The sequence below is a fragment of the Typopeltis vanoorti genome, chromosome 24 (genome assembly GCF_054136105.1).
Source record: "Typopeltis vanoorti isolate ZY-2024b chromosome 24, IOZ_Tvanoo_1.0, whole genome shotgun sequence".
Classification (NCBI taxonomy): Eukaryota; Metazoa; Arthropoda; class Arachnida; order Uropygi; family Thelyphonidae; genus Typopeltis; species Typopeltis vanoorti.
In genome coordinates, this window is record NC_143572.1 from 7,296,226 (window position 1) to 7,320,011 (window position 23,786).

General features: G+C 36.3%; 1 protein-coding gene across 4 annotated transcripts in view; it reads right to left on the reverse strand.

The window, feature by feature from the left end:
* The window catches only part of HPS4 (Hermansky-Pudlak syndrome 4 protein), a 304,728-nt gene that overhangs the window by 206,870 nt on the left and 74,072 nt on the right, over positions 1–23,786 (reverse strand). For all 4 annotated transcript variants that reach the window (XM_090413587.1, XM_090413586.1, XM_090413589.1 and 1 more), the window contains one exon: positions 21,386–21,526. In XM_090413587.1, the coding sequence (XP_090269713.1) occupies positions 21,386–21,526 (141 nt within the window). The remainder of the gene's footprint in view (positions 1–21,385; positions 21,527–23,786) is intronic.

Below are 23,786 nucleotides of genomic sequence, written 5' to 3' on the forward strand. Positions count from 1 at the left end.
CTTGGGACCGGCATCTATTGAGGCTAGCTGGCTTCTTTCGGTGGCTGCATAAGACGAAATGACTTAGCAAGATAGGAAAGAGTCACCCCTAGCCCTCGAATACTCTAATAGCATCAGGGGAAAGGAGCAAGGAGAGGAGAAAGAAGCAAAGAAAGAAGAGGAGGGACCAGTCTACAGAATAATATAACATGTATATTACATGAAGTAAGACATGGCCCAGCATCTGGTACCTCGGGTTTGCCATGCCCATACTCACTAAAGTGAGCCCTTGAGGTATTTTTATAATATGAATAATAAATTTAAAATAATTTGATATCGATACTTCGTGATATTGCCCTGCAACTTGTCGCAAGTCAACCATGTTATTCATAATGAGTGGGGATAACAAAGGCGAATTCATAGATGACAAAAGAGATTTTGGTACATTTTTGCAGTCGCATTCCCTGGTCCGTCTTATATATTTGTTAAAAATAATTTCCAAAATGGGTTCAAGAAAAGGTGAAATTGCAGATGAAGGAAGAAGGTTTAATGATGAATGGAACAGCAAGTACTTCTTTAATAAAAATGGGGGTAAGCCCATTTGTCTTATTTGTCATAAAAGTGTTGCTGTTATGAAAGAATATAATATCAGACTTCATTATGAGAATAAACATGAAAACCAATACAATGGTTTGAACTGTGAACTTAGAAAAAAAAATCATTAATAAATTAGAAACTTCTTTGATTGCTCAGCAAAACATATTTAAGAAGCAAAGTATTCATAATGAATCGGTTGAGTATTAGAATGTTACACAACTATCTGATAAAAAATGGATTATGTCTCTTGCATTTCTGGTAGATATTACGACGTACCTTAATGAACTTAATTTGAACCTGCAGGGCTAAGGTACATTACTAGCACAACTGTTTTCTGACATAAAAGCTCTTGAAGGTAAACTGTCTGTTGAAAAAACATATGATGGAAGAAATTTATGCTATATCTACATCATTATATATGTTGGAAATCCGCATCTACAGTTGGATGACAAACACAAAAGGAAACTTTTGTTGGTATCATTGAAGATTTACAAATGGAATTTTCAACAAAATTTGTGGATATTCATAAAAATAGCATCGAGATGCGATTATTTTTGAACTCTTTTAATGTCGACATTGATGACGTACCAAACCAACTACAGATGGAAGTTTTGGAATTACAACACAATGAAACATTAAAGAACGCATTTTCGTTAGAAAATATCCAAAAATTTTATCGCTGCTTACCAAACAAATTTGAAGGATTAATTAGCATTGCAAAGAAGATGATAGCTGCATTTCGAAGCACATACATTTGCGCACAAGCATTTCTGCTATGAGTTTTAGAAAAAATAAATTTTCTTCTCAACTGACTGATGAATATTTGCATCCTTCGATTCGAATTTGCACCTCAGGTTATAAAGTAGATATAGATAATCTGGCTAAGGGAAAACAATCACAAAAGTCACATTAAGCAGGGAGACACACATATTTTGATGCATAAACTCTATCACTTTGTTTTTACGTGATGATAATTTTCATTGAGTTTCATTTTCATGCTTGTTTCATATCTCGTATTTTAAATATTTCTGTGTTTTTTTAAGATTGATATAACAAAAATTGATAACTGAAGTATTTTTTTCACTCACTATTTTCTCTTAATTAAACAGTTGCGGCCCGATTGATAATTTTTACACAATTGAAAATAGTTTACATAAATGAAAGTTGAATGTGGCCCGTGAGTGTGAAAAGGTTGCCGACCCCTGCTTTAGCACATTCTCTCAAAACGTGTGGCAAAATACCTTCCAGTCCCACAGCTTTACTGACATCCAGAGTATTCAGTATTTGGAACACGCTCTTCTCCTGCACTTCTAAACCTCGAACCTGCCCTATCCCTCTAGTATTAAAATTTACTCCTCCAGGATGAAATACATCAATAAAGTGTTAATTGAACAATTCCACCATGTACTCTGCAGCAGTCACTCTATTCCCATTTTTATCCCACAATGTCATTCTTCCACAATCATTTCTCCATCTACTGGCCACATAGCTAAAAAATTCCTTAGGATTTTCTTTGGATCTTAGGGCCAATCAATTATCATATTCCAGTTTCGCATTCCTTACCATACTAGTCACTCTCCAGGCCTGTGTCTTATATTCTTCATGCGTCTGCTCTTCACCTGTCTCCTTATATCTCTTCCACAGCCTCTTTTTCACATGCAGTTCCTTTTTAATATTGTTTGTCATCCACTTTACACCAAATTGTATGTAACGCATGTGTTATTTTTCTATATAATGTGATATCTTTACTCTATACTTTATAGCAGTGCACTTCTTTTCTCTCTTAACCTTTCTCACTTATTCTTCTGCATACTATGTTTATCCATCTTCCGTATTTACTAGTCATATGCCTATGGACACTGGAAAATTTATTTGCGCCACCAGCATTTTTTATATTGGCAGAAGACTTAGTAGTACATCCAGTAGATCTCTCTCTCTCTCACTAACATAAATTCCTTCAACAAAGTTTACATAAACAGTCATGGTTCTTAAGTACTTAAACTGCGCTTTTAATGCCTTAGTTGTTTCCCACTCACAAGTCCGATTTTTTTAGGAACAGTGCAGTTGTAAAATAAGAAAATCAGGCAGCACTCTATTTGCATATAAATAAAACACATTTAATTACAATAATAACAAAGTACATTAAATAAGTGATAGAGAGGTTACTCTCTCTACCAATCCTTTAGACTTTTAGCTTAAAGAAACAAAACCTTCCCCTTTCAATACTAAATGACTATACAATATAATTATACAATAACTGTTAAAAAAAATCAAATCGCAGAGACTAAATTACTCATAAAGAGATTAGCTAGCTATGGTAAGTTATCTTACAATTTATATTGCAGTTAACAACAATTCAGAGGACTCTAGAGATTAGCTATTTCTTATTTCTAATCAGTCCATCTATGACATATCTCCTAGATTACAAAAAGAATATACATTAAAGATTTGAAATGTGGAAAGGCAGCAGGAGTAGATGATATTCAACCATAAATGCTGAAGTATGGTGGTATAAAAGTCTTACAGTGGCTGCACTGCATAGTTCAGAAGGCCTGAACAGAGGGACATTTTCCCTTTGGAGTAGAGCTCTAATAGTACCCATATATAAAAAGGGAAATAAAACTGAATGTGAGAATTATAGAAGTATTTCCCTACTGAGTGTTCCTGGCCAGATCTATGCAAGTATACTTGAGAACAATTGAGAAGAACTGTGGAAGAAAAGTTTGGTGAAGAACAAGCTGGATTCAGGCCAAATAGAGGCTGTCAGAATCAGATCTTCACTTTATGACAAATAGGTGAGAAAGCATGGGAATATAATAAAGATCTGTATTTAAGTTTTGTCGATCTGGAAAAGGCATATGACAAGGTGCCAAGAGAGAAGCTATTCAATATGCTTCTCTCTGTTATTCATTATCTATATGGATCACATTATGAAGGAAAGTGGTATTAAACATGATATCAAAATTGGAGATGTTAATGTCAGCTCTTTGCTTTATGCAGACAATGTTATACTTGTAAATAAATCCGCTACAAGTTTGCAAGATTCCCTGACTAAATTGAATAACTGTTTTAATAGATATGGTATGAAGGTCAAAATTAAAAAGACAAAGACAATGAAAATAGGTAGAATTGTTGAAAATGTCAACTGTGTTGTGAACGGGGAACCTGTGGCCCAAATGTTTTACTTGTTCATCAGTTCATCAGTAAAAATCGTCCCTACTTAGGCACGATTTTTACTGAAGATGGTAAATTAAATATGGAAATAGACAACAGAATCAACAAAACTGGTATGGTAGGCAGTCAACTGAATAAATTCATATGGAATAAGAGAGAAATTAGTCAGAACACTAAATTAGCTATATACAAGACAGTGTTTAAACCAATTTTAACTTATGGATCTGAGAGCTGGGTTAGAAGTAAAACACTTGACCAAAGACTAGAGACCACAGATATGAGAATCCTGAGAAAGATTAGAGGTGTGAACAGATGGCATCAATGGCAATATCATATTAAAAACGAGGATATTAGGAAAGAATTTGAAATTGTCAGCATCCAGGAATGCATTAGCAGGGCTAATCTCAGGGTGGTATGGTCACTTAAACAGAATGGGCGAGGAAAGATTAGCAAAACAAGTGTTCTCTGCCAGGTTGGCAGTAAAACGACCCAGAGGAAGACCAAGATATGGGTGGATGGATACAGTACAAAGTGCCTTAGACGATAGAAATATAAGATCTGATAATGTTGGAGTGTTGACAAGTAACAGACTGATTTGGAATAAAATTGTAGATAGGAAGTAATGATGTAAATTTTTCACGTGGTACTATCATATCCTGTACACCCCTTGAGGGTACATGTCAGGAATTTGATGAAGATGATTAAAGATTGAACTTACAGAGGCACTTTGTCACACATTCTTCGAAAGGTTCTGCATTAAAATTTCTATGCCTTTTTCTTTCCTCAAGCCTTGGCTTTCATCTGGAGAGTCTTGCTTCAAGGGGGTTCGTCGGATTACTGGCAGGCCATGGACTGCAATTATTCCAGTATTCAAAAAGCTCAGGCAAGAGGTTTCAGCAAACAGGCTTGAAGATCGTTCTGTATCCTTTGACTTCGGTTGACTCCCCACGGCAAAAAGAACATCCGAGCTCGGGTTCGCCGTAACTTCTGGTTCTCTGCCGACTGCCTCTGGTTCGGACTCTGCCTATGGTCTGCAGCTCGCCTCCGCTCTGGTTCCGACTGCCTCTCTCTTTAGTAACTGGGGCCTTCCTCTCCTCTTTTGCCAACTTCTGATGACTCTCTGCCGACGACTGCCCTCCCGATGTTCGGTTCAGTCCCCGTTTTATTTTCCCCGTTCTCTGGACCTTGCACTAAGGGTTGTAAACCCCAAAGAAAATCGGCATTTGTCCTTGATCCTTTTGATAAGGCCGGCCAGTTCTTTCTTCTCGTCCGTGCACTCTTTTTCCTTGTTTAATTGGGCAGTGGAAACTTTTCTGAAACTAGCAGATCTCTTTGATACAAACTCCGAAGATGTTTATGCTCAGAGCCTGCAATCGCCTCTTACACACACTTTATCGAAAACAACTTTCTTGTGCTGTTTATACAAAGTAAACAACTTTTACACACTTAATAGTAAACAAGTTTCTTGTGCTCTTTATACATAGCTCTGTTACACAAGGTTCCGAAGGCAAAGCATTGCCTTTGTTTTTGACATTCTAGAAACTTTAGTTAAAGGAGTACATAGAATTATTACCCATTGGGTTACTTACAAAAATATCTAGCATAAAAAACAGAGAAACAAACAAAGTTATTTACAGTTCTCATGGGACTTGACCTCTGTAAAAATCGATGTAAAAGCTCTTTGGTATTTCCAAGCTACATGGAGTTTTTACAAAGGTCCCCCTTCATGAAAAATTTTTCCTTTAATCTGTTTCTGTGTCGTGTCTCATGCATTCTCTTGGTTGGACAATACTCAGATTTGTCATTTAATTTTGAGCAGGGAGCACCATTAGCCTGACCTGTGGGCTCTTTTGGATGTGACCTGCACTGTGACTCATGTTTGTTATTATTCCTCGAGCATTTTATCCCTTTATGAAACCCTGCTCTCCTTCTAATTCTCCCGCTGCCTGGCCGATGACATTCATTACTACTTCTCTCCATAATGTTTACTTCTACTACCTTTTGATTACCCTCCCTTAATTCTTTTTTTGTTACGCTCTGATCATTAACTAATTTTACAATTGAGATGAGGTAAGTCTCAGATTGATTGTTACTTTCGAATGTTGAAGCTATTGAAGGATCAGTACGATTATTTCGAGTCATTTCATTACCTCTTTCAGTTGGCCCGACATTTATTTCATTCCGCTTTCTCTCTCTATGAGATTTTTCGACTCCATTTTTAAATTTATGGTTCCCTTTACCAGACCGTTCATTTCTAGAGAAGCCGCATGAGAACTTGCACCTCTCTAGAAAGTTAGTTCCTAGGATAATCTGTGCTCTTGTGCGCAGAGTCCTGAGAAGGACCAACAACTCTTGCCAAACACACAAATTAAATTCGGGCAAGTATATTTTTACCTTGACCTTCTTGGTTGCATAAAACACAGAAGTTGAAAGTCACGATAATCCAATTGGTCTCTTTTAGCTTAGTAATGCCTCTCCATACCTTGGATTTTATTCCTTGAAAATAATCTTCAGATATGATAGAGACATGGGAACCAGTATCTAATAATATGTCACAATACGATCCTTGTACCTTCCCAAGGTACAAGGTTATTTACAGTTCTCATAGGACTTGACCTCTGTAAAAATCTATGTAAAAGCACTTGGGTATTTCCAAGCTACATCGAGTTTTTATGTGTGTCCTCTTCTTCACTTGTGGAATACAGCTTACATTGCTGCTAACAAATATTCCTTCACAATTTCCCAAGCACTAATGATATTCTGGCATTCCAATTTCTCCCTCTATGAAACTTCCCCAAGTTGATGTCTAAGACTATTATAATCCCCTGTCTTATAATTCCACATATGTTCCGGTCTCTTTCATACTCTTGCATGTCTATTCACATTCCAAGTCAAAACCACATGGTCACACTCTCCAACTGGTGGGAGAGATGTCATCTCAGTTATTATCAACTCTTCTGATGCTATGATCAAATCTAAAACTCTTGCACCTATTGTTCCCTCTATTACGTGTTGCCTAAGACATTTGTCCCTCAAGAATTCTAGAAATTCCATTCCCTTATTGCTACATGCATCTTCCTCTTCCTAATTTATAATGCTGTAGTTAAAATCTCTAACACCAATCATTCTTCTTGCACTTGCCAAGCTCAACTGTGTAAACATCTCCTGGTCCCCACCCTCTGTGCTCCTTGGTTTGTAGCAACACCCTACTAAATATCGTGTCTTGCCAATCTCTACCTCACACCATATGCTTTCAAATTCATTAGTATCACTGCCTTCCAAAAGCCTCCACTATTAGAGGACATAAGTTGTCACTTATCATAAGCAGCACTCCACCACCATGCTTTCCCTTCCTATCCTGCAGAAAAATGATGTAGCAGGCCACCCCCTGCTACTATCCACCTTGGGCATTCTAGTTTCCCTGCATTAATACACTGACTCATTCAGAACAGCAATCTCTCCAGATGCCTGCATCCTTCCTCATTCAAATACAAGTGGTCCTTCGCATACAATTGCTCTCTGTCCTCCAAGCATCCACATATTCCAATCCTCTCTTCTGACACATTCTAACTATTATGTTATTGAATATTACTGCTCTTCTGCTCAGCTCGTCACTATCATACCTAGGGAACACGCACACTATCTTTCCTCTCTCTGTCTTCTTTCGTACAACCTATAGCAAGAATCTCATATCTTTCACTGCCCAATTTACATTACCTCTCAAGTCATTTGTTCCTACTGTCACAATCATCTCATCCACCCTTTCATCCCTCTTAATTGCCATAGCCACACTTTCTATCATTCCTCCAGGCAAACACTCCTCACGCATCCTATCTTGCACATCGTGGATCATTGAGTCCCCCATACATTACACCTCCCATCCTGTTACTCGATTGCTCCCATGCATCCCTCACTTTCTCTCTGTGTTCCCCTACTTACCTGCCTTCCTGACATCACTCTATCTCTGGTTCATTTGCTCCCTTGCATTCTTCTTATTCCGTACTAGATAGCTAAAACTTATCTTCTCTTCCATCGCAAATTCTGCCAACTGTGATCGGTAACCCAAAAATAACATAATATATAACAACGAAACACCAAAAGCAGAACCACTAAAGAACACTTGTGTTATGAAACTTTTTAGGAAAGAGAGTTGAGATAGTGCGCAAGCGTTTTTTGAAAGATGCCTAGATGAAAATTTAGAACTCTTAGCAGCTGGTCAAAGGCCCAATTTCTTGTTTTAAAATCTAAATATCAGGTTAAAGCAAGATAATTTGCAAATTATGAGACCTAAGCCTTTGTTGATTAAACAGTTTCAAAGTTCTGATATGGATAGGATGATGTTTCATCAGTTTAGGAATATATTAAGACAGGAGTTAAGAAAAGATGTGCATAAAAAGGGGACTGACACAATAAGACAAGTTTATTGTTTATAGTGCAAGATATATTCTTCTTCCTAGTGTTATGTTCCGTTTCATGCAGGGTCCACTATTTTGCATTTGGCCCTCCATTTCATTCAGTTTGCAGCATCAGTAGGGCAGATACTAATGGCCCGCGTGACTTCTTTTTAAGCCCATCCATTGCTTTTCGGGTGTCCTTTAGGTCGTCAGCCATCTAAGTTTAGTGTAAGGACCTGTCTTGCAACAGAGTCCTTGTTAGCTCTGGGAACATGTCCATACCATCATAGATGTGCTTCTCTCATCTCAAAGATTGGGGAATTGCCAAGAGTTTTCCAGATGTCATCGTTTGTAATATGGTCTAGTCATGTATATCCCAGTGTTAATCGGAGCATCCATATCTCCATAATAGGATTTGTCAGTTTTTAAAAACCAGGTGTTTTGGATAAATTTGTAAAATATGAAAACCCGTTTTTAAATTTAAAGAAACAGTTTTAGATACTAGAATTAATATGTAAAAATTAATTACCGTATATGTCGGCATATAAGACAACCCTCAAATACTACAGAAAACCCCTCGAAATCATGGGTCATCTTATACGGCGAGTATAAAAAGGGAAGCTTAATTTCTAGGATGAACATTAGGTAGTTACAATACATCGTTATATAAAAAAAATAGGCAGTGTTTATAAACAAATCAGATTAATTTTTTGTTACATAAATTTATTTAAAATATTACAATAGACAATAGTCTTAAAAAACAAATAATTATTAACCTCAATTTTCATCTTAACTTTCTTCATTATCTGTTGAAAATAGTTCTTCAGATTCATTGTTTAAATGATCGTCATATGGATTCCAGTTCGAATCCAGTGAATTGATTTCGTTTTCATCGTCATCAGTGTCCCACAACAGATCATCTTCTGCACCATCCATACAATACCACACTTTTTTAAATTATTTTATTACAGTATCTACTTTTACTTTATTCCATGCTTTGATCACAAAATTGCACAACTTATCAAGTGATGCAGCGCGCATAGATCCACCGTTTGTAAATGATTTTTCACCAGTCAACATCCAATTATTCCACTCTTCTCGCATGTGATCTTTAAATGGTTTGTTCAAGCAGACGTCTAGTGGTTGCAATATAGAAGTTAAACCACCTGGTATAACGATTTTTGTATTTTTTTTTCTAGAAGACTTTTAGTATTCTCAGTTAAATAACTACGAAACATATCCCATACTAATAAATTGCATTTCTTCGTTACACCGCCTGGTCAAATGTTTCACACATTATTTATCCATAATTTCACACCATTTTCGTCCATCCATCCTTTTTCATGAAAATGTACAAAAACACCTGAAGGAATTTTATCTTAGGTTTAGTTTCATGTTTGAAGATGATCATTGGTTTTAACTTGGTTCCATTAGCCAAACATAATAACATAACCATAAACCTTGTTTTTTCATAACCTGTACTTTGAGCTAGTACACTCTTACTACCTTTAGACCCCACTGTTTTATTACTTATCATATCAAAGCTCATAGGAGTTTTTCCATATTTCTAATATTTGACAAAGAAATTTATGTTCTTGTCTCAACTGAATAATAAATTTATGGAAACTGGTAAGATTGTGGTCAAGTTCTGCTGGTAGTTTTTGAGAAATTTTCGTTTTTTGTCGTATTAGATTTTGTCTGTTCATAAAACAATTACACCATCCTTAAGTAGCTTGAAATTCTATACTTTCATCTAGATTCAATCTTGCCCATTTTAGTGCATATGCTCTAATCATATTTCTTGTAACAAGATAACCATTTTATCTTTGTTCGAATACTCATTCTGCAACATGATTTTCTAGTTGCAGCCATCGGTGATCCCCATTCTCATCGCATTTTTTCTTCACCAATTCTTTTAAAATATCTTCTTTATTCCTCCGTTCTCTTACCATCTTCTCGGTTATGTCAAACTTTCTTGCAGTAGCACAGTTATTAGTTTGCTTTGCCATTTCAATTACCCTTATTTTAAATCAAGCTTCATACTTTCTTCGTTTTGTTGCTGGTTCCATGATTTTAAATGATAATTTTAATAATCCTAAAATTTAAAAGAATGCAACATTAATAATTAAAATTGGGGCTAATCACTTTTAATTAGGGTAATTTGCATAAATACTAAATCTATGCTATGCAAAAAAAAATAACAAATATTGCATTGATATAAAAATAATGGATATAACAACAATACCTAACGTTGCATTAATACAAGAAAGAAGAAATTGGGGGATTGTCTTATACAACCGACATAAGCTTAAAACCAAAAAATAGCCTAAATTTAGGCCTCGTCTTATACAGGGTGTTCGGGATAAATTTGACATATTTATAATTAATTATATTTTTCCGTAAGTTACATGTATTAACACACACTTCTCTTCATTTAAAAGTTTGGACCCTTCTTCATTCATATACAAGATGTCAGAAAGGATGGATAGCTGGAACCCACCTGAATCATGGAAGAGAATAACTTGTATCATGATGATTCGTGCCCGCCATCAAAATAAGGATATTACGACTGCTGCCCAATGCTCCCTGAATACAGTAAAAACAATCAGGCATGAACTAGAGACTTGCAATGGTGACTACGAGGATGTAGCAAGAAGAAAGATCCCTAGCAGACGATCTGATTGCGTTCGTACAGCAGAATTCCTCGCAAATCTGCAGGAACAGGTGTTGAAGAACCCTGGCATTGGAATTCGGGCTTTGTTCGTGGAGTTGCTAACTGTAGTCAAGCCCTGGATAACAAGGGTAGCCAATGGTAGGCCGTATGTATGGCAGCAGGATTCGGCCCCTTGCCACACCTCTGGGAAAAGTCAAAAATGGTTGTCTGAAAATTTCTACGACTTCACCAGTCCAAATGTTTGGCCTCCAAACTCCCCAGACCTTAACCCCATGGATTATTTTGTATGGGGCGCAGTTGAAAAAGACACCAATCGCACTTCCAGTAATACAAAAGCCCAGTTAATGGATAAAATTAAAACAGTTTTTGCGGCCCTTCCCAGGGAGACTGTAGCATCAGCTTGTTCGAGGTTCCGAAGCAGAATTGAAGCTGTGATCGATGCTAATGGTGGTTATTTTGAGTAAATCTTGTTGATAGTATTGTAATTAACTCTGCCTGTAATGTTTTTTTGTCAATTCATTAAATTTAATAGATACAAAGAAGATTTTCTTTTTCCTTACGAAACTGTCAAATTTATCCCGAACACCCTGTATGCCGACATATATGGAATTTATTTATTTAAAAACCATAACATTTTGACTTGAAACAGATGTACATGTTACAAGTGAGGAAATGGAAAATGACAGTGTGAAGATGACTATGGCAAGGATTTTTTAAATTCTCTTGATCTAGATAATGACTGTGGATTCCCTGAGTTGTCTGACAATTACAAACATCAATTTCCCAAATTAGAAAAATTTGCAAATTTTTAGAACATCTCCCGTAAGAGATAGCATCCTTCAGAATTATGTAAAACAAGAAAAAGGAAAGGAATCAAGTCTGCTTCTTGACTGGCAAACAAGATGGAATAGTTTAGAGGCCATGATTGAAAGATTTATAACATTAAAAGAATGTGTTGTTTTAGCTTTGAATGATATTGGTGCTTCTCATATGTGAAATGAAGCTCAATATCCTAAAATCATGAATCTTCTTAAAGTGTTGGGACCAGTACGTCTTAGCAGCTGAGGCCTTAGGGCAGCAAGATGCCAATTCATTAACAAGTAAAGGCATATTTGAATTTCTGTTAAATGAACTAAAAGATTTAAAGGCTGAAATTAATTCAAAATTGTTAAATGCTTTAGAAGTAAGAATTCAAGAAAGAAGACAAGTTGAATTGGTAACCCTTTTGCTATATTTGCAAAATCCACAAAACATTTCAACAAAGAAATCCAGTGTATTTCCATTAGCTTCAAAACTCAATATTATGAAGTTATCTGGAAAAATATTGTCTAGAACAGCGCTTCCCAAACTGTGGGCTGGACCCCCCCCTCAACAAAACCTACGGCCCCCTTGGGGGCTGTAGGTTTTGTTGAGGGGGGGTCGTGAAATAATGAAAACAAATTTAAAATGTTTTAAGACTAAGTAGATTTTTTATTTTAAAAGAAACATATTTAACTTTTATTATTTATTATTTCTTTTTTGTTATTTTTTATATTTTAATGGAAAAATTCACACATTGGTGTTGGTTCACAAACTTTGCGTCCTGCGTATTTCGGCGCTTAATGAATATTAATAAATATTGCTTATTCATATGTTTCATTTCAAAGCAGTGGTTTATTGTATTTACTTCAAATGCTCTCCAGGGAAGCTCCAAATCTTCCTGTCCCTTTCCTAATCAGGAACTGTTGATATTGACTTTATATACATATCAAAACTCGTTTTATATTATGACTGTCATCCGAGCTAGTTTTCTGTTACCAATAAAAGTTTCGCATATACTTCACACATGAAAAAAAGCTTAAACAAGTTCATGTAGGGAGATAGTAACTCACTTGCAGTGGTAAACAACACACTCTCCCTAACAGCCACTATACTGCAGAGGCAATAAAAACAAGTACTTTTATTATGCCAGTGAATAAGGTATGAGGAGTCTGTGTAATATATTTCTCAACAAATAGCGCAATTAGAGATAACTGGGATAAAAACACACTAATTAATGAATCGCATGCCCCTCATACACAAACTATGCTGTACAGACTGAAACAAAACTATATGTTGCATGGGCAAACACAGTATCTAACTAAAAACTATTGTTATTAATTAGATGTGTGCGAGTTCGATTTCCCAAGGCAGCAATAAAATTCAACCGAACGTGTTAAAATTCGTAAAAGTGTTAAAACTAAGTAATATATATATATAATGAATGCTATGGCAGTTTCACATATGGAATTCGGTTGAAGAGAGTTAGCATTTCAACTCAATTGTCAGCTATGCTTTTATCTTTCGGTTGCGCAATCTTTTGTTAATACCGCACCAATCATATGCACGTTTTAATAATCTGCCTTTGCTGTCTGTTTCGCGTTAGGCTTAATTTCCGTAAAGGGAGAAAAGTCACAAAAGAGAAAAATTTTCCTGTTCCGGGGATTCCCTTATTCAGGTAATATTCACTAATTTCATGTTATCAGTCTGTGGTGTGCCAGTATTGGTAAGTGGTGATATTATTTGATCTATTCTACGTTAAAAAATTTAACCCTGAGATGGATAAGTGGCTGATAAAAAATAAAAAAAAATTCCCGCAAACAATCAGAAGCAGAAACAGACTCAAAAAAAAAAAGGACAGTATTTCATATATTACCAGAACAGCCCGCATCGTCTTCAGAACCAAACGGTAAGAGGCAAAAAATGTAATATATGCATTTGATTTTTGCAATATTCGCTGTGTATGTTTTGTATTGAATATAATACAATAAATATTATAATAATATATCTCTCTATTCCGATTTTTTTTCGAGGGGGGCCGTGAAATATTTTAATTTTTGCAAAGGGGGCCCTGACGTCCAGGAGTTTGGGAAGCACTGGTCTAGAACATATCCAAATTCTTGTATGTAAACAGATTCTGATGATGAATATATTGGAGGCAGAGAAACTATTAATCAGGGCAATGCTCTCAAAGAAACCATGGAAAAAATCAATTCAGAGGTTTCTTGAGGAACCTGAAAAAATAATATCAAATCCGAAGACAATGAAAGCAGAATTTTCAGTATTTGAGGGAACCAATAAAAGAACAAAGAATTTAGATTTTTTTATTTGGTGCCCTGAAAAGATTAAAACCAAGTTGTGGCAGGTGAGAGAGTATTTTCAATTTCAGGCAATTTTGCATCTAGAATAAGAACAAGATTAAGTAATCATTCAGTGGACATTATGTTTTTTGAAATCATATTTCCTGAAGAAAAATGCTAAATGAAATAAAAATTTATAATTCATATTTTGTATGGATTTTTTTTTATTAGTTTTGTATGGAGTGTTATATTTTTGTAGTTCCATAAATATTAAATAAACTGAAAAATTGTTACGTATAATTTTTTTTTACTGTTTTAATTCTTTTTTTTTTGTAAATATTCAAAAACCAGTTTAAACCAGTTTTGGGGAAATACTGGAATTTGAAAACCGGTTTTTTCAAAAGTTGGTTTCTGTATAAACCCTACTCCATAGTAGCACGTGTTCATGCTGTTTTTTTTTTTTTTTTTTTTACAGGCCAACACTCTGTTCCATAAAATGCAATTAGTTGGTTGACTGTGTGATAGATCTTGGATTTGAGGCACCAGGGTATTTTCTTGTCACACAGGACTCCAGTGCCTGGTGCCATTTCAGTCAGGCAGTATCAATGCTTGTTCTGGAGTCTGGGAAGGTACTACTACCAGATGCCACATGGGATTGAAGTAATAAAAGTTAGAGGTCTTAGTAAGTTTAGTACAATTGACTAGAATTGTGCCATCTGTTTGGGTGCCACATTCTACAGACAAGTGGAGGATATATGTATAAAAATTTAAATATCCCACAAATAAAAAATATAAAAATGGATTTAAAGTTAAGAAGTTAATAACGTGATATTCGAAAACTAGTTAAACATACACTGCTTAGAAAGAAGTCGACAGACACAATAGTGTGAGGAACAAACAGCTATGGCACCCATCTTAATAAGATGTAGAATGTCCTTTTGCTGAAATAACTGCAGCAGTGTCTGGACATACTTTCCACAAGAGTACAATAGCAATCAATGGGAATTTTGGACCATTCTTACTGTAGGCATGTAACAAGAGCCTGAACTGTTCTGGGATGGATGTCCCTTGACCTTACCTGACACTCCAGTTCATCACACAGATGTTTCAATAGAGCTCTATGGAAGCCAGTCAAGTGCAATGACCTTCACATCCACAAACTACACAGTTACAGAAACAGCCTTATCACATGGTGCATTGTTTTGCTGAAAGAGACAATGGTCAGTTCCATAGAAATGACACAAAATAGGAAGGCATTGAATTCTGCAGAATGCTCAGATACCTCCAGAGTTTAATGTTCGTGGCACTGCAGACAGAGCAAAGTAGGGAAAAAAGGACCATACCATCACACTGCCATCCCTGGAATTTCATAGTTGGGATTATGTACTCTAGTAAGAGATTCCACCAGGCATCTGCAGCACCCACTCGTCCATCTGCTCAGTAGTGTGTAGTGTGATTTACTGCTCCACAACACTGCTTTCCCAGCTTCCACATCCTACTGTACATGCTGTTTGTACTACTGAAGAAGCTGCAGTGTGCTTCAATAACCAAGTAATCTTATGAGCTACCTTAGCAACTTTATCAGTATGTCCTGTAACTGTCTACCACCAATCCCTAAATCTTCAGTTTCATTTATTTCCTGGAGTATAGCTCCATCAACGTGATATACAGTTTGTAATATATTTATCCCAAAATGCATAACTTCCCATTTCTCCACATTATTGCAGCAATCCTCTGTGTTACCTTCACCACCTTTGCAATATGTCCCTTGAATTTCAGGTTTCTATTAATCATCAACCCCAGATCTCTTGTCTTCCCTACTTCCTCCAGTATATCTCCTCCAATAGAGGATGCAGCGTCCCATCGATGTATCCCAAACCTCAAGACCTTACATTTTGCTGCATTAAACCAATACCCCCATTCATTTGCCCATCTGTCTAGCTTATTCAAATCCTGTTGCATGACTACCACATCTGCTCTATTACTAATAACCCTTCCCAGCTTCACATCATCCGCAAACAACTGAATATTCCCCTGCAATCCACTGATATAAAGGTTAAACAATATAGGTCCCAGTACTGAGCCCTGTGGGGACCCCACTTGTAACCCTCTGCCTCCTTGAAACTGCCCCACCATACACAACTCTCTGATACCTATCGGACAGCCAAACCTGAATCCAGTTGACCAACCTGACATCCAAACCCATGTGCTGCAACTTAAATATCAGCTTATCATGTGGCACCCTGTCAAATGCCTTCACTAAATCCAAGAAAATGGCAGTATTATGCCTTTCCCTCATCTAATGCTCTTGTAGCTTTATTATAAAAGGCTAGCATATTACTAAAACAAGAGCACCCCCTCACAAATCCATGTTGACTCTCACAGATAATATTACCCTCATCTGCCCAATGTTGTATACAGTCCCAAACTAATTTCTCCAAGATCTTAACAACTACAGATGACACACAAATTGGCCTATAATTAGACACTTCCAGTCTGATACTGCCCATATGCAATGGCACTATCTTACCTTCCTTCCATTCCCTGTAGCCAGACTTTCACTATCATTTAGACCAAAAATGGGAGGTCGTCTTTTACATGGTGGGTAACCAGTTAAGAGACCCGCAGTTGCTGTGGCGAAACTGCCAAAGCAACTATGGGGTTATCATTCCGTTGTATAAGACCCTGTATGTATGTATGTGTGTATATATATATATATATATATATATATATATATATATATACACTACATCAAAGCAATATTCTATTTATAACATCAGAGAACTAATTAATATTAATATTTTTATAATACAGCAAAATTGGTGGCCTAATCAATAACTGAACATAGGTGTTTGTTATATTAAAGCTAAGAAACTAGATTACTTCCGTCCTAATTATTATTAATTCTTAAACCAAAAGGTTATGTGGATAGAATATATGCCATCCATATTCTTGGGAGATGTAGATCACCATAATTGTTAAGATTAGGGTGGCTGATAATAATTTTGCAGAACTCTTTATTTCACATCACACCAAAACTAGGTATACTTGTTTTGGTGTGATGTAAAGAACATGGACCTTTCCAGGTCAATTCTATGTAGAGTATTCAGGGAATGATCAGAAAGGCCAGATTTACTAGTTATTAAATTTAATTAATGTACTGTTTATATTCCTTTTTTCGGACAGAAATTGTACATTCTGTTTCATCCATACAGGGCAAATTGCAGATGCAATGAATACATGGGGGGGGGGCAAGTGAAGGATCCTTGGAGGAGTTGAATAACAACTTTAATTTTGCAGGAGGTTTAAAGGTAGCGTTAAGGTTGTATTTCTGTAGTATAGTATTCTGTTTATTTTTTATCTGATATCCCTTTAACGTACGGAATGAATGACTACAGTTTTATTGTAATCTAGTTTATTTTAGATTTTAAGTGGAGTCTTATGAAGAATCTTGTTGATTGTAGTTTTGCTATTATTCAGGAAGGTATTGCTAATAACTTTTAATTCGTGTTTAAGTGCTTGTTCACTGGAGCAAATCTTTAAAGTCTTATTTTTTAGGGTGTTAATGATAAGTAGTTTTTGTGATGATGGTGTTGGTAAGAGTTTATGTATATATACTGTCCAGTATGTGTAGGCTTAAGGTAAACAGTGAAGAAAAGACTGCCAGAAGGAAGATGCTTGACAAAAGGAAATGTGTTTTGACTTTCAATTATGAATTGTATGTGTTTGTATTGTTTGTTTAAGTGGCTGAGATAAGTGCCTAATGTCTGGCAGCAACGAGACCAGATAATGAACACATTGTCAACGTATCTAAACCAGATTTTGGGTTTTAAAGTAATGGAATCTAGAGCATGTTATTCAAAAGCTTCCATATAAAAGTTAGGAATTGGGGTGGGGAGGAGGATAACAGTGAGCCCATGGCTGTGCCTTCTTTTTGTATGCCAAAATTATTTTGCCACACAAAATAGCCAGAACGCAGCACATGGGCAAAGAGTGCCATGATATTACGCAGGATTTTGTCCTGTAAAAGAAGAATTGTATCACTGTTTGGGACATTTGTAAAAAGGGCATAGAAAAACTGATTGATAAATCACTTGTCCTTAATTTTGTTTACAAAGTGTGTAGAAGGGGTAATAACCTACCAACTCATTAAAAGAAAGAATGACACCCATTATGTTTTGCCATACAGACAGCCTATTTAAATCGCCCTGCTCATGCTAGACACCTAACACCAAAACCATTTAGATGCAGTCCATCAGCATTATACAAATCCTTCTTTCCATCAACTACAGGACACAGATCCTACATCATTCCTTCTGCACAGCCTATGTATTAATTCACTGGCTATCAATGCCCTCCTCCTCCTCAGTTCATCTCTATCATATCATGACAGTTTGCCTCTATCATATCACGTCAATTCTGTAGAGCGCCGAAGTGTTGGCTTTGTGGCAGAAGGAACTGTGTAATGGGTAGGGCAGTTTAGGTGGACAGTGGTTGTGGAGGTTGTCAGAGGTTCTGTTTGTTTGGTAAAGTGGATATGAAAACTTTTTATTTTTGTAAGAATTAACATTGGTGGTTTTTTTTTATGCTTTTTTGGTTGATTTTTGCATTTTTTTTCCTCCTTTTTGGAATTATTTTCTGTGGAAGAATTTTTATGATACACAATAAAAACCATGGTTTGTTGAGTTGTAATCTATTACATGTGGGAAGAAAGAGATAATAAGGAATAGTGGCATGCAATGAGAGATAAAAGACTAGCAAACATACGACTCACAGAGAGGGAACCCAATCTCCTCTCCATGCATGTATAAAAAACATGCTGCTGTAATTGCAGTTCTATACATTGAGAAGCACCAGTAGATCTGACTAATGAATGTGAAATAATTCCAATTTTAAATTTTAGGCAATTCAAAATTCTTGGATAGATATTTCATTAAATTCATTAATCCAGAAACAATGTCATCCAATATTTTATGTAGGTTTTTACTTGTAATTTGATAGGATAATATAAAAAGTGATTTATAAGTACTTCTATTAAAATTTCTAAGATATTAGGGAATCACAATCATAGTTGTTTGTCCTTTCAATCTAGCCTATTACCATAGAGAAAACAAATTACTATTGATCTGCTGAACTGAGACATAAAAAATACAGATTACATCTATTTTCGAAAGTGCAGAATATTAGTATTCCTAATCATGACTCAATACTAAGCACCATATTAAATGGCAGGAAATGACACTAATATCACAGTTCTTTTTAAATTTGGGATTTCATTGAAAGAATGTCATGAGGTCTTTCTGTATTTCATGTTAACCTGAACAATGATGACTATCAGCTTTTCACGTTTGAGATCAAGTGGAGCATTATCACCCCAAAATAGTTCATGAAATCTAACAAATGCATGAAGAGTCTATTGCACTTCTGGTCAGCAACTATATCAGATTGCAAATATTAATCTATTCCTCAATGATTAAAAGAAAGTTCCTTTCATCATATACAAATTCTCTAACACTAGTATGAATATACCTTTTAAATATCAAGAACATATTCACAAGACATGAGAAACTTATCAAACTAACCTACCCCTCCCCACCAATTCTTCCTAACTATTCCCAAGAACAGTCTGCCCTATTCTACAATATGAGGCAGACTGTTCTTGGGAACAGTTCTGCCCAAGGACTGTTCCCAAGACAAGAAATACATCCGATTCCTTCTTTCTTCCTGAACCACTATGTATATTGTCTACACACACACACACACACACACACACACACACACACACACACACACACACACACACACACACAGAGAGTACTATTTTGTGACCTCACATACACTCAAAGGAAAAACATTAGAAATAGAGGTGATGGGAAGCTGACACTGGCGCATAACCCATGCAGAGTGAAACGTACCCAAACCAAACGCAGATGGTAAAGTCAGACATTGGAGCTTCCCAACAGTGTAACTCAATCAACGAACACAGGTAAATGTGGCAATCTCAGTAACTTTGACATGTACGTATTATCGGCACAAGAGAGATGGGTCGTTCTATTGCCCAAGTGGTAAGAACCCTAGGTTCTCAAGGGTAACTGTATCAAGGGTTTACCACAATTATACCATCAACAGCCATACCAGCATCCAGTGAGCAAGTGGTGGCTGACCACAAGCCATTGATGACCGGGTTCGACGTAGACTGTCCAGGCTCATACAGACCAACCGCAGGGGCAATGGCAGCACAAATCACATCCAGTTTCAATGTCAGAGGTCCAAGCAGCTTCAGTGAGTGAATAGCATGATGTACCCTGAATACTATGGGCTACAAGAGCCAATGCCCTAATTGTGCAACCCTAGAGTGGAGCAGAGTCACATGGTCTGATGAATCCTGTTATCGTTATACTGAGCTGACAGGAGGGAGCAGGTATGGCATCGACAGCATGAGGCCATGGCCCCATCATGCCAGGTCAGCTCTGTTCAAGGTGGTGGCAGCTCTGTGATTGTTTGGGAAGCCTTCTAATGTGACACATTAGGTCCCTTAGTATGTCTAGAGAAGTCCTTAAATGCCGAAAGCAACCAGAATGTGCTGACTGATCACCTACACACTTTCATGGCCTTTGTACATCCTGCAACTGATAGTCTGTTTCATCAGGACAATGCACCACCCAACAGGGCTGCAACCACCCAGGCATGGTTCGAGGAACACTCATCTGAGTTTGGGACCATCCGGTGGCTCCCAAGGTCCCCAGATTTAAATCCAATCAAATCTCTTCGGGATGCCATGAAGTGAGACATGGGATTCATGTATCCGGGACCGACATCTAAGGTGGCACAGCTGTGGACAATGCTGCAACAGGTATGGCTGGAATTACCTCCAGCAACCCTCTGGTATCTGGAGGAGTCAATGCCTCAGAGAGTACAGGCTAGAGGAAGACCGACACTCACTATCACTAATGTTTTGTCCATTGAGTGTATATGGGATGTTAAAAACATTTTTGTTCATTTTTTTTAAATTATTTTTACTAATGTTCATAGATCACTATTTACATCTGTTAGGTGGCAGTTCAAATATACTGAGTAATGCAGGATGTATGCATGCACAATGGATCAGTCACATGGCACACAATTCATGAAGTCCATGAATCAGATTGAGTTGGCTGAAATTACATCTAAAGCAACTAAATTATAATGCTTGGTTGCTTCAGTCTATTCTGGAAAGAGGTACTATTACTACTATTCTGGAATAGTACTGCTGAATATGCTAACAACAGAATGGTGTTGAATAGTACTATTGTATTTTATAAAATAACATTATTCAGTAAAGTAGTTTGCTAATTTACAAAATAAAACCTTCTCCTTTTTTTGAGGTGGGGGGGGAGGAAGGAGTGCATATAAAATTAATATTTTATTTGGTTTAAAGCTTACTTGAATAGTTAAAATAGAATGCATTTAAACTGGAAAATGATTCTTACCATCAAAAATCTGTTACACCTCTTGAAAACAAACTTTCCTATATTAAGCTGAACAACTTTCGGTATGCTGAAGCAGGACATAAAGAAGTGAGATAAACCTACTAGCTGACAGCAAAGAGAATACTGTTTATTTTCTGGTATCTGTACAAATGAATGTACCCATTAAAAATACTATTCAAAAAGTACAGCAAATATATAAAGAAAGCATAATTTCATAATTAACTCTCTAGTGGTAAGTTTATTTTTGAGTGAATTAGCAACCCTCGGTTCTGAGGAACCATCACTTTAATTAATTGCTAAGATATTATATAAAATTCTAATATTTGATTTCATAAGGATAAATTTATAAGGATTAATTTACAGTTATACAAGAACATACAAAAAGTTGCTAACTAAATGCAAATGTGTCCAGTTTTCTTTTTTCTTTAAATTCATTTATCATATTACCACTGACAAAATGAAAGTAAAATAATTCTATTTAACAGTTCAAAATATCTTTAATGCATGTCACTGTTCCAACAGAGTTTCGAGGAGAATTTATTAAGTTTCATAAAGTAAAATATTTTATTCGAAAAATAAGTGATATTTGCCTACTTTTAGTCAAATATGTTCTTCAAAATGGTCAAATATGTTCTTCAAGATTTCAAATTCATCTCTAGAAAGTTAAAGCAATAAATAATGGAATATACACATACTGGCCACTAAATTATAAATGCTTAAATGGTCAAACAAAAATTCCACATTAAAAATCTAACTAGAGTCAAAGGGTGCTCAGTATTCTGTGGGTTATTTTCCAAGTAAATAATGCATAAATGAGTTTTGTTTGTAACTAATCCACATATGAACATCAGACACTAAAAAGAATTTATATGTGGTAGTAGAGCATTTCAGATGGCAGAAGTTTTGCAGTGTCAAGTCCTGAAGATTTCAAATTCATCTCTAGAAAGTTAAAGCAATAAATAATGGAATATACACATACTGGCCACTAAATTAGAAACCTTTATATAGATGTACACAGAGGTCACTTATACAACATAAGCAAAAATTGGTTATGTGTTGTAGTCAACTATTTAAGAATGCTGCTGTCAGTAACAGTCAATAGTGTTGATCATAATGGGAAAAAAACAAAGGATCTTTTGGAGTTCAATAAAGGGCTTAATATGAGTGTTGTCTGTCTGTCCAGAGCCAAGATTTTGAAAACAGAAGAGCTGACTGATTTTTCAAAAGGTGAGATATCCCAAGTGTTTAATCAGTGGAAAAACAGCTCTCATTTGCTTGTCAAAGAGGCATAACTCTAGTCCTAAGACAGTCTGTCAAGAACAAGATGGACATTGTCTAAGAAGGCTTGTGAACAAACAGAACTTCCTATGTGCAGCAATTGATGGAAGCATTTAACTAAGCTCTTCCTGACCCCATGTCTCACTGAACTATGCACAGGAAATAGAAGAGGATTGGTAATGGCAGTTGCATGCCTATACGGAAACTACTGATTTCTGTGAAGAACCGAAAAGTTTATCTACAGTGGTATTAGGAACACTGTGACTACACACTGGAAAAATGTCATGTAGTCCAACGAGCCACGGTACACCTTGTTTTGTACCGATGGTAAGCAGAGAGTTTGGTGGGAGCCCATGAAGCAATGAACTTTGCTTGTCTTGTAAACACAACTCAAGGTTCTAGAGATGGTGTCATGGTGTGCAGCACATTCTGTTGGTATGGAAATGGTCCCCTAATATTTTTGGAAGGTCAGATGTCTTCCTAAAAATATTATTACATGACACCTGCAAGGAAGTCCAAAAACTCATTGAAGGAGGGCCCTAACTCTACAACTCTGTTTCCACCACTCCATCCACCAACTACACCTATACCAACGCCATCTACCTCCAACCACCATCATTAGTATTTTCACAGACAATCACAAACACCCCACTATATATTTCATTCTGTTACTCTCCACTTCACACCAAACAGCCTCAAACTTGCTCCTCCATGGAACATTATTATTATTATTGCTTAAATGAGTTTCTACCCTAACTAGACTCATATCATCCATATACTTCCTATCCACTATTCTATCTCCTTCTGTTCTTCATAAAAATGCCATATCCTTTACACTCAATTCCAGTTTATGGCAACGTTTCCCAAACTTTCAGTATTTATGCACTTGTTACTAAATAAAAATTTAGTAACAAGCATCCCTCTCAGGCAAGGGCAATTTAAGAGAAATTATAATATTCATTCAAATATAAATAATTATAAAGGTGTCTATCTCAGCATTGTGAACACAGTGGCGCACAGTGCTACCACTATGTTGGATGAAGAGATAGAAGTTCATAAAGAGGTTCTAGAGCTGCTGCATAACCTGAATAAGAATTTAGCAATAGGGACAGATGGGATATCA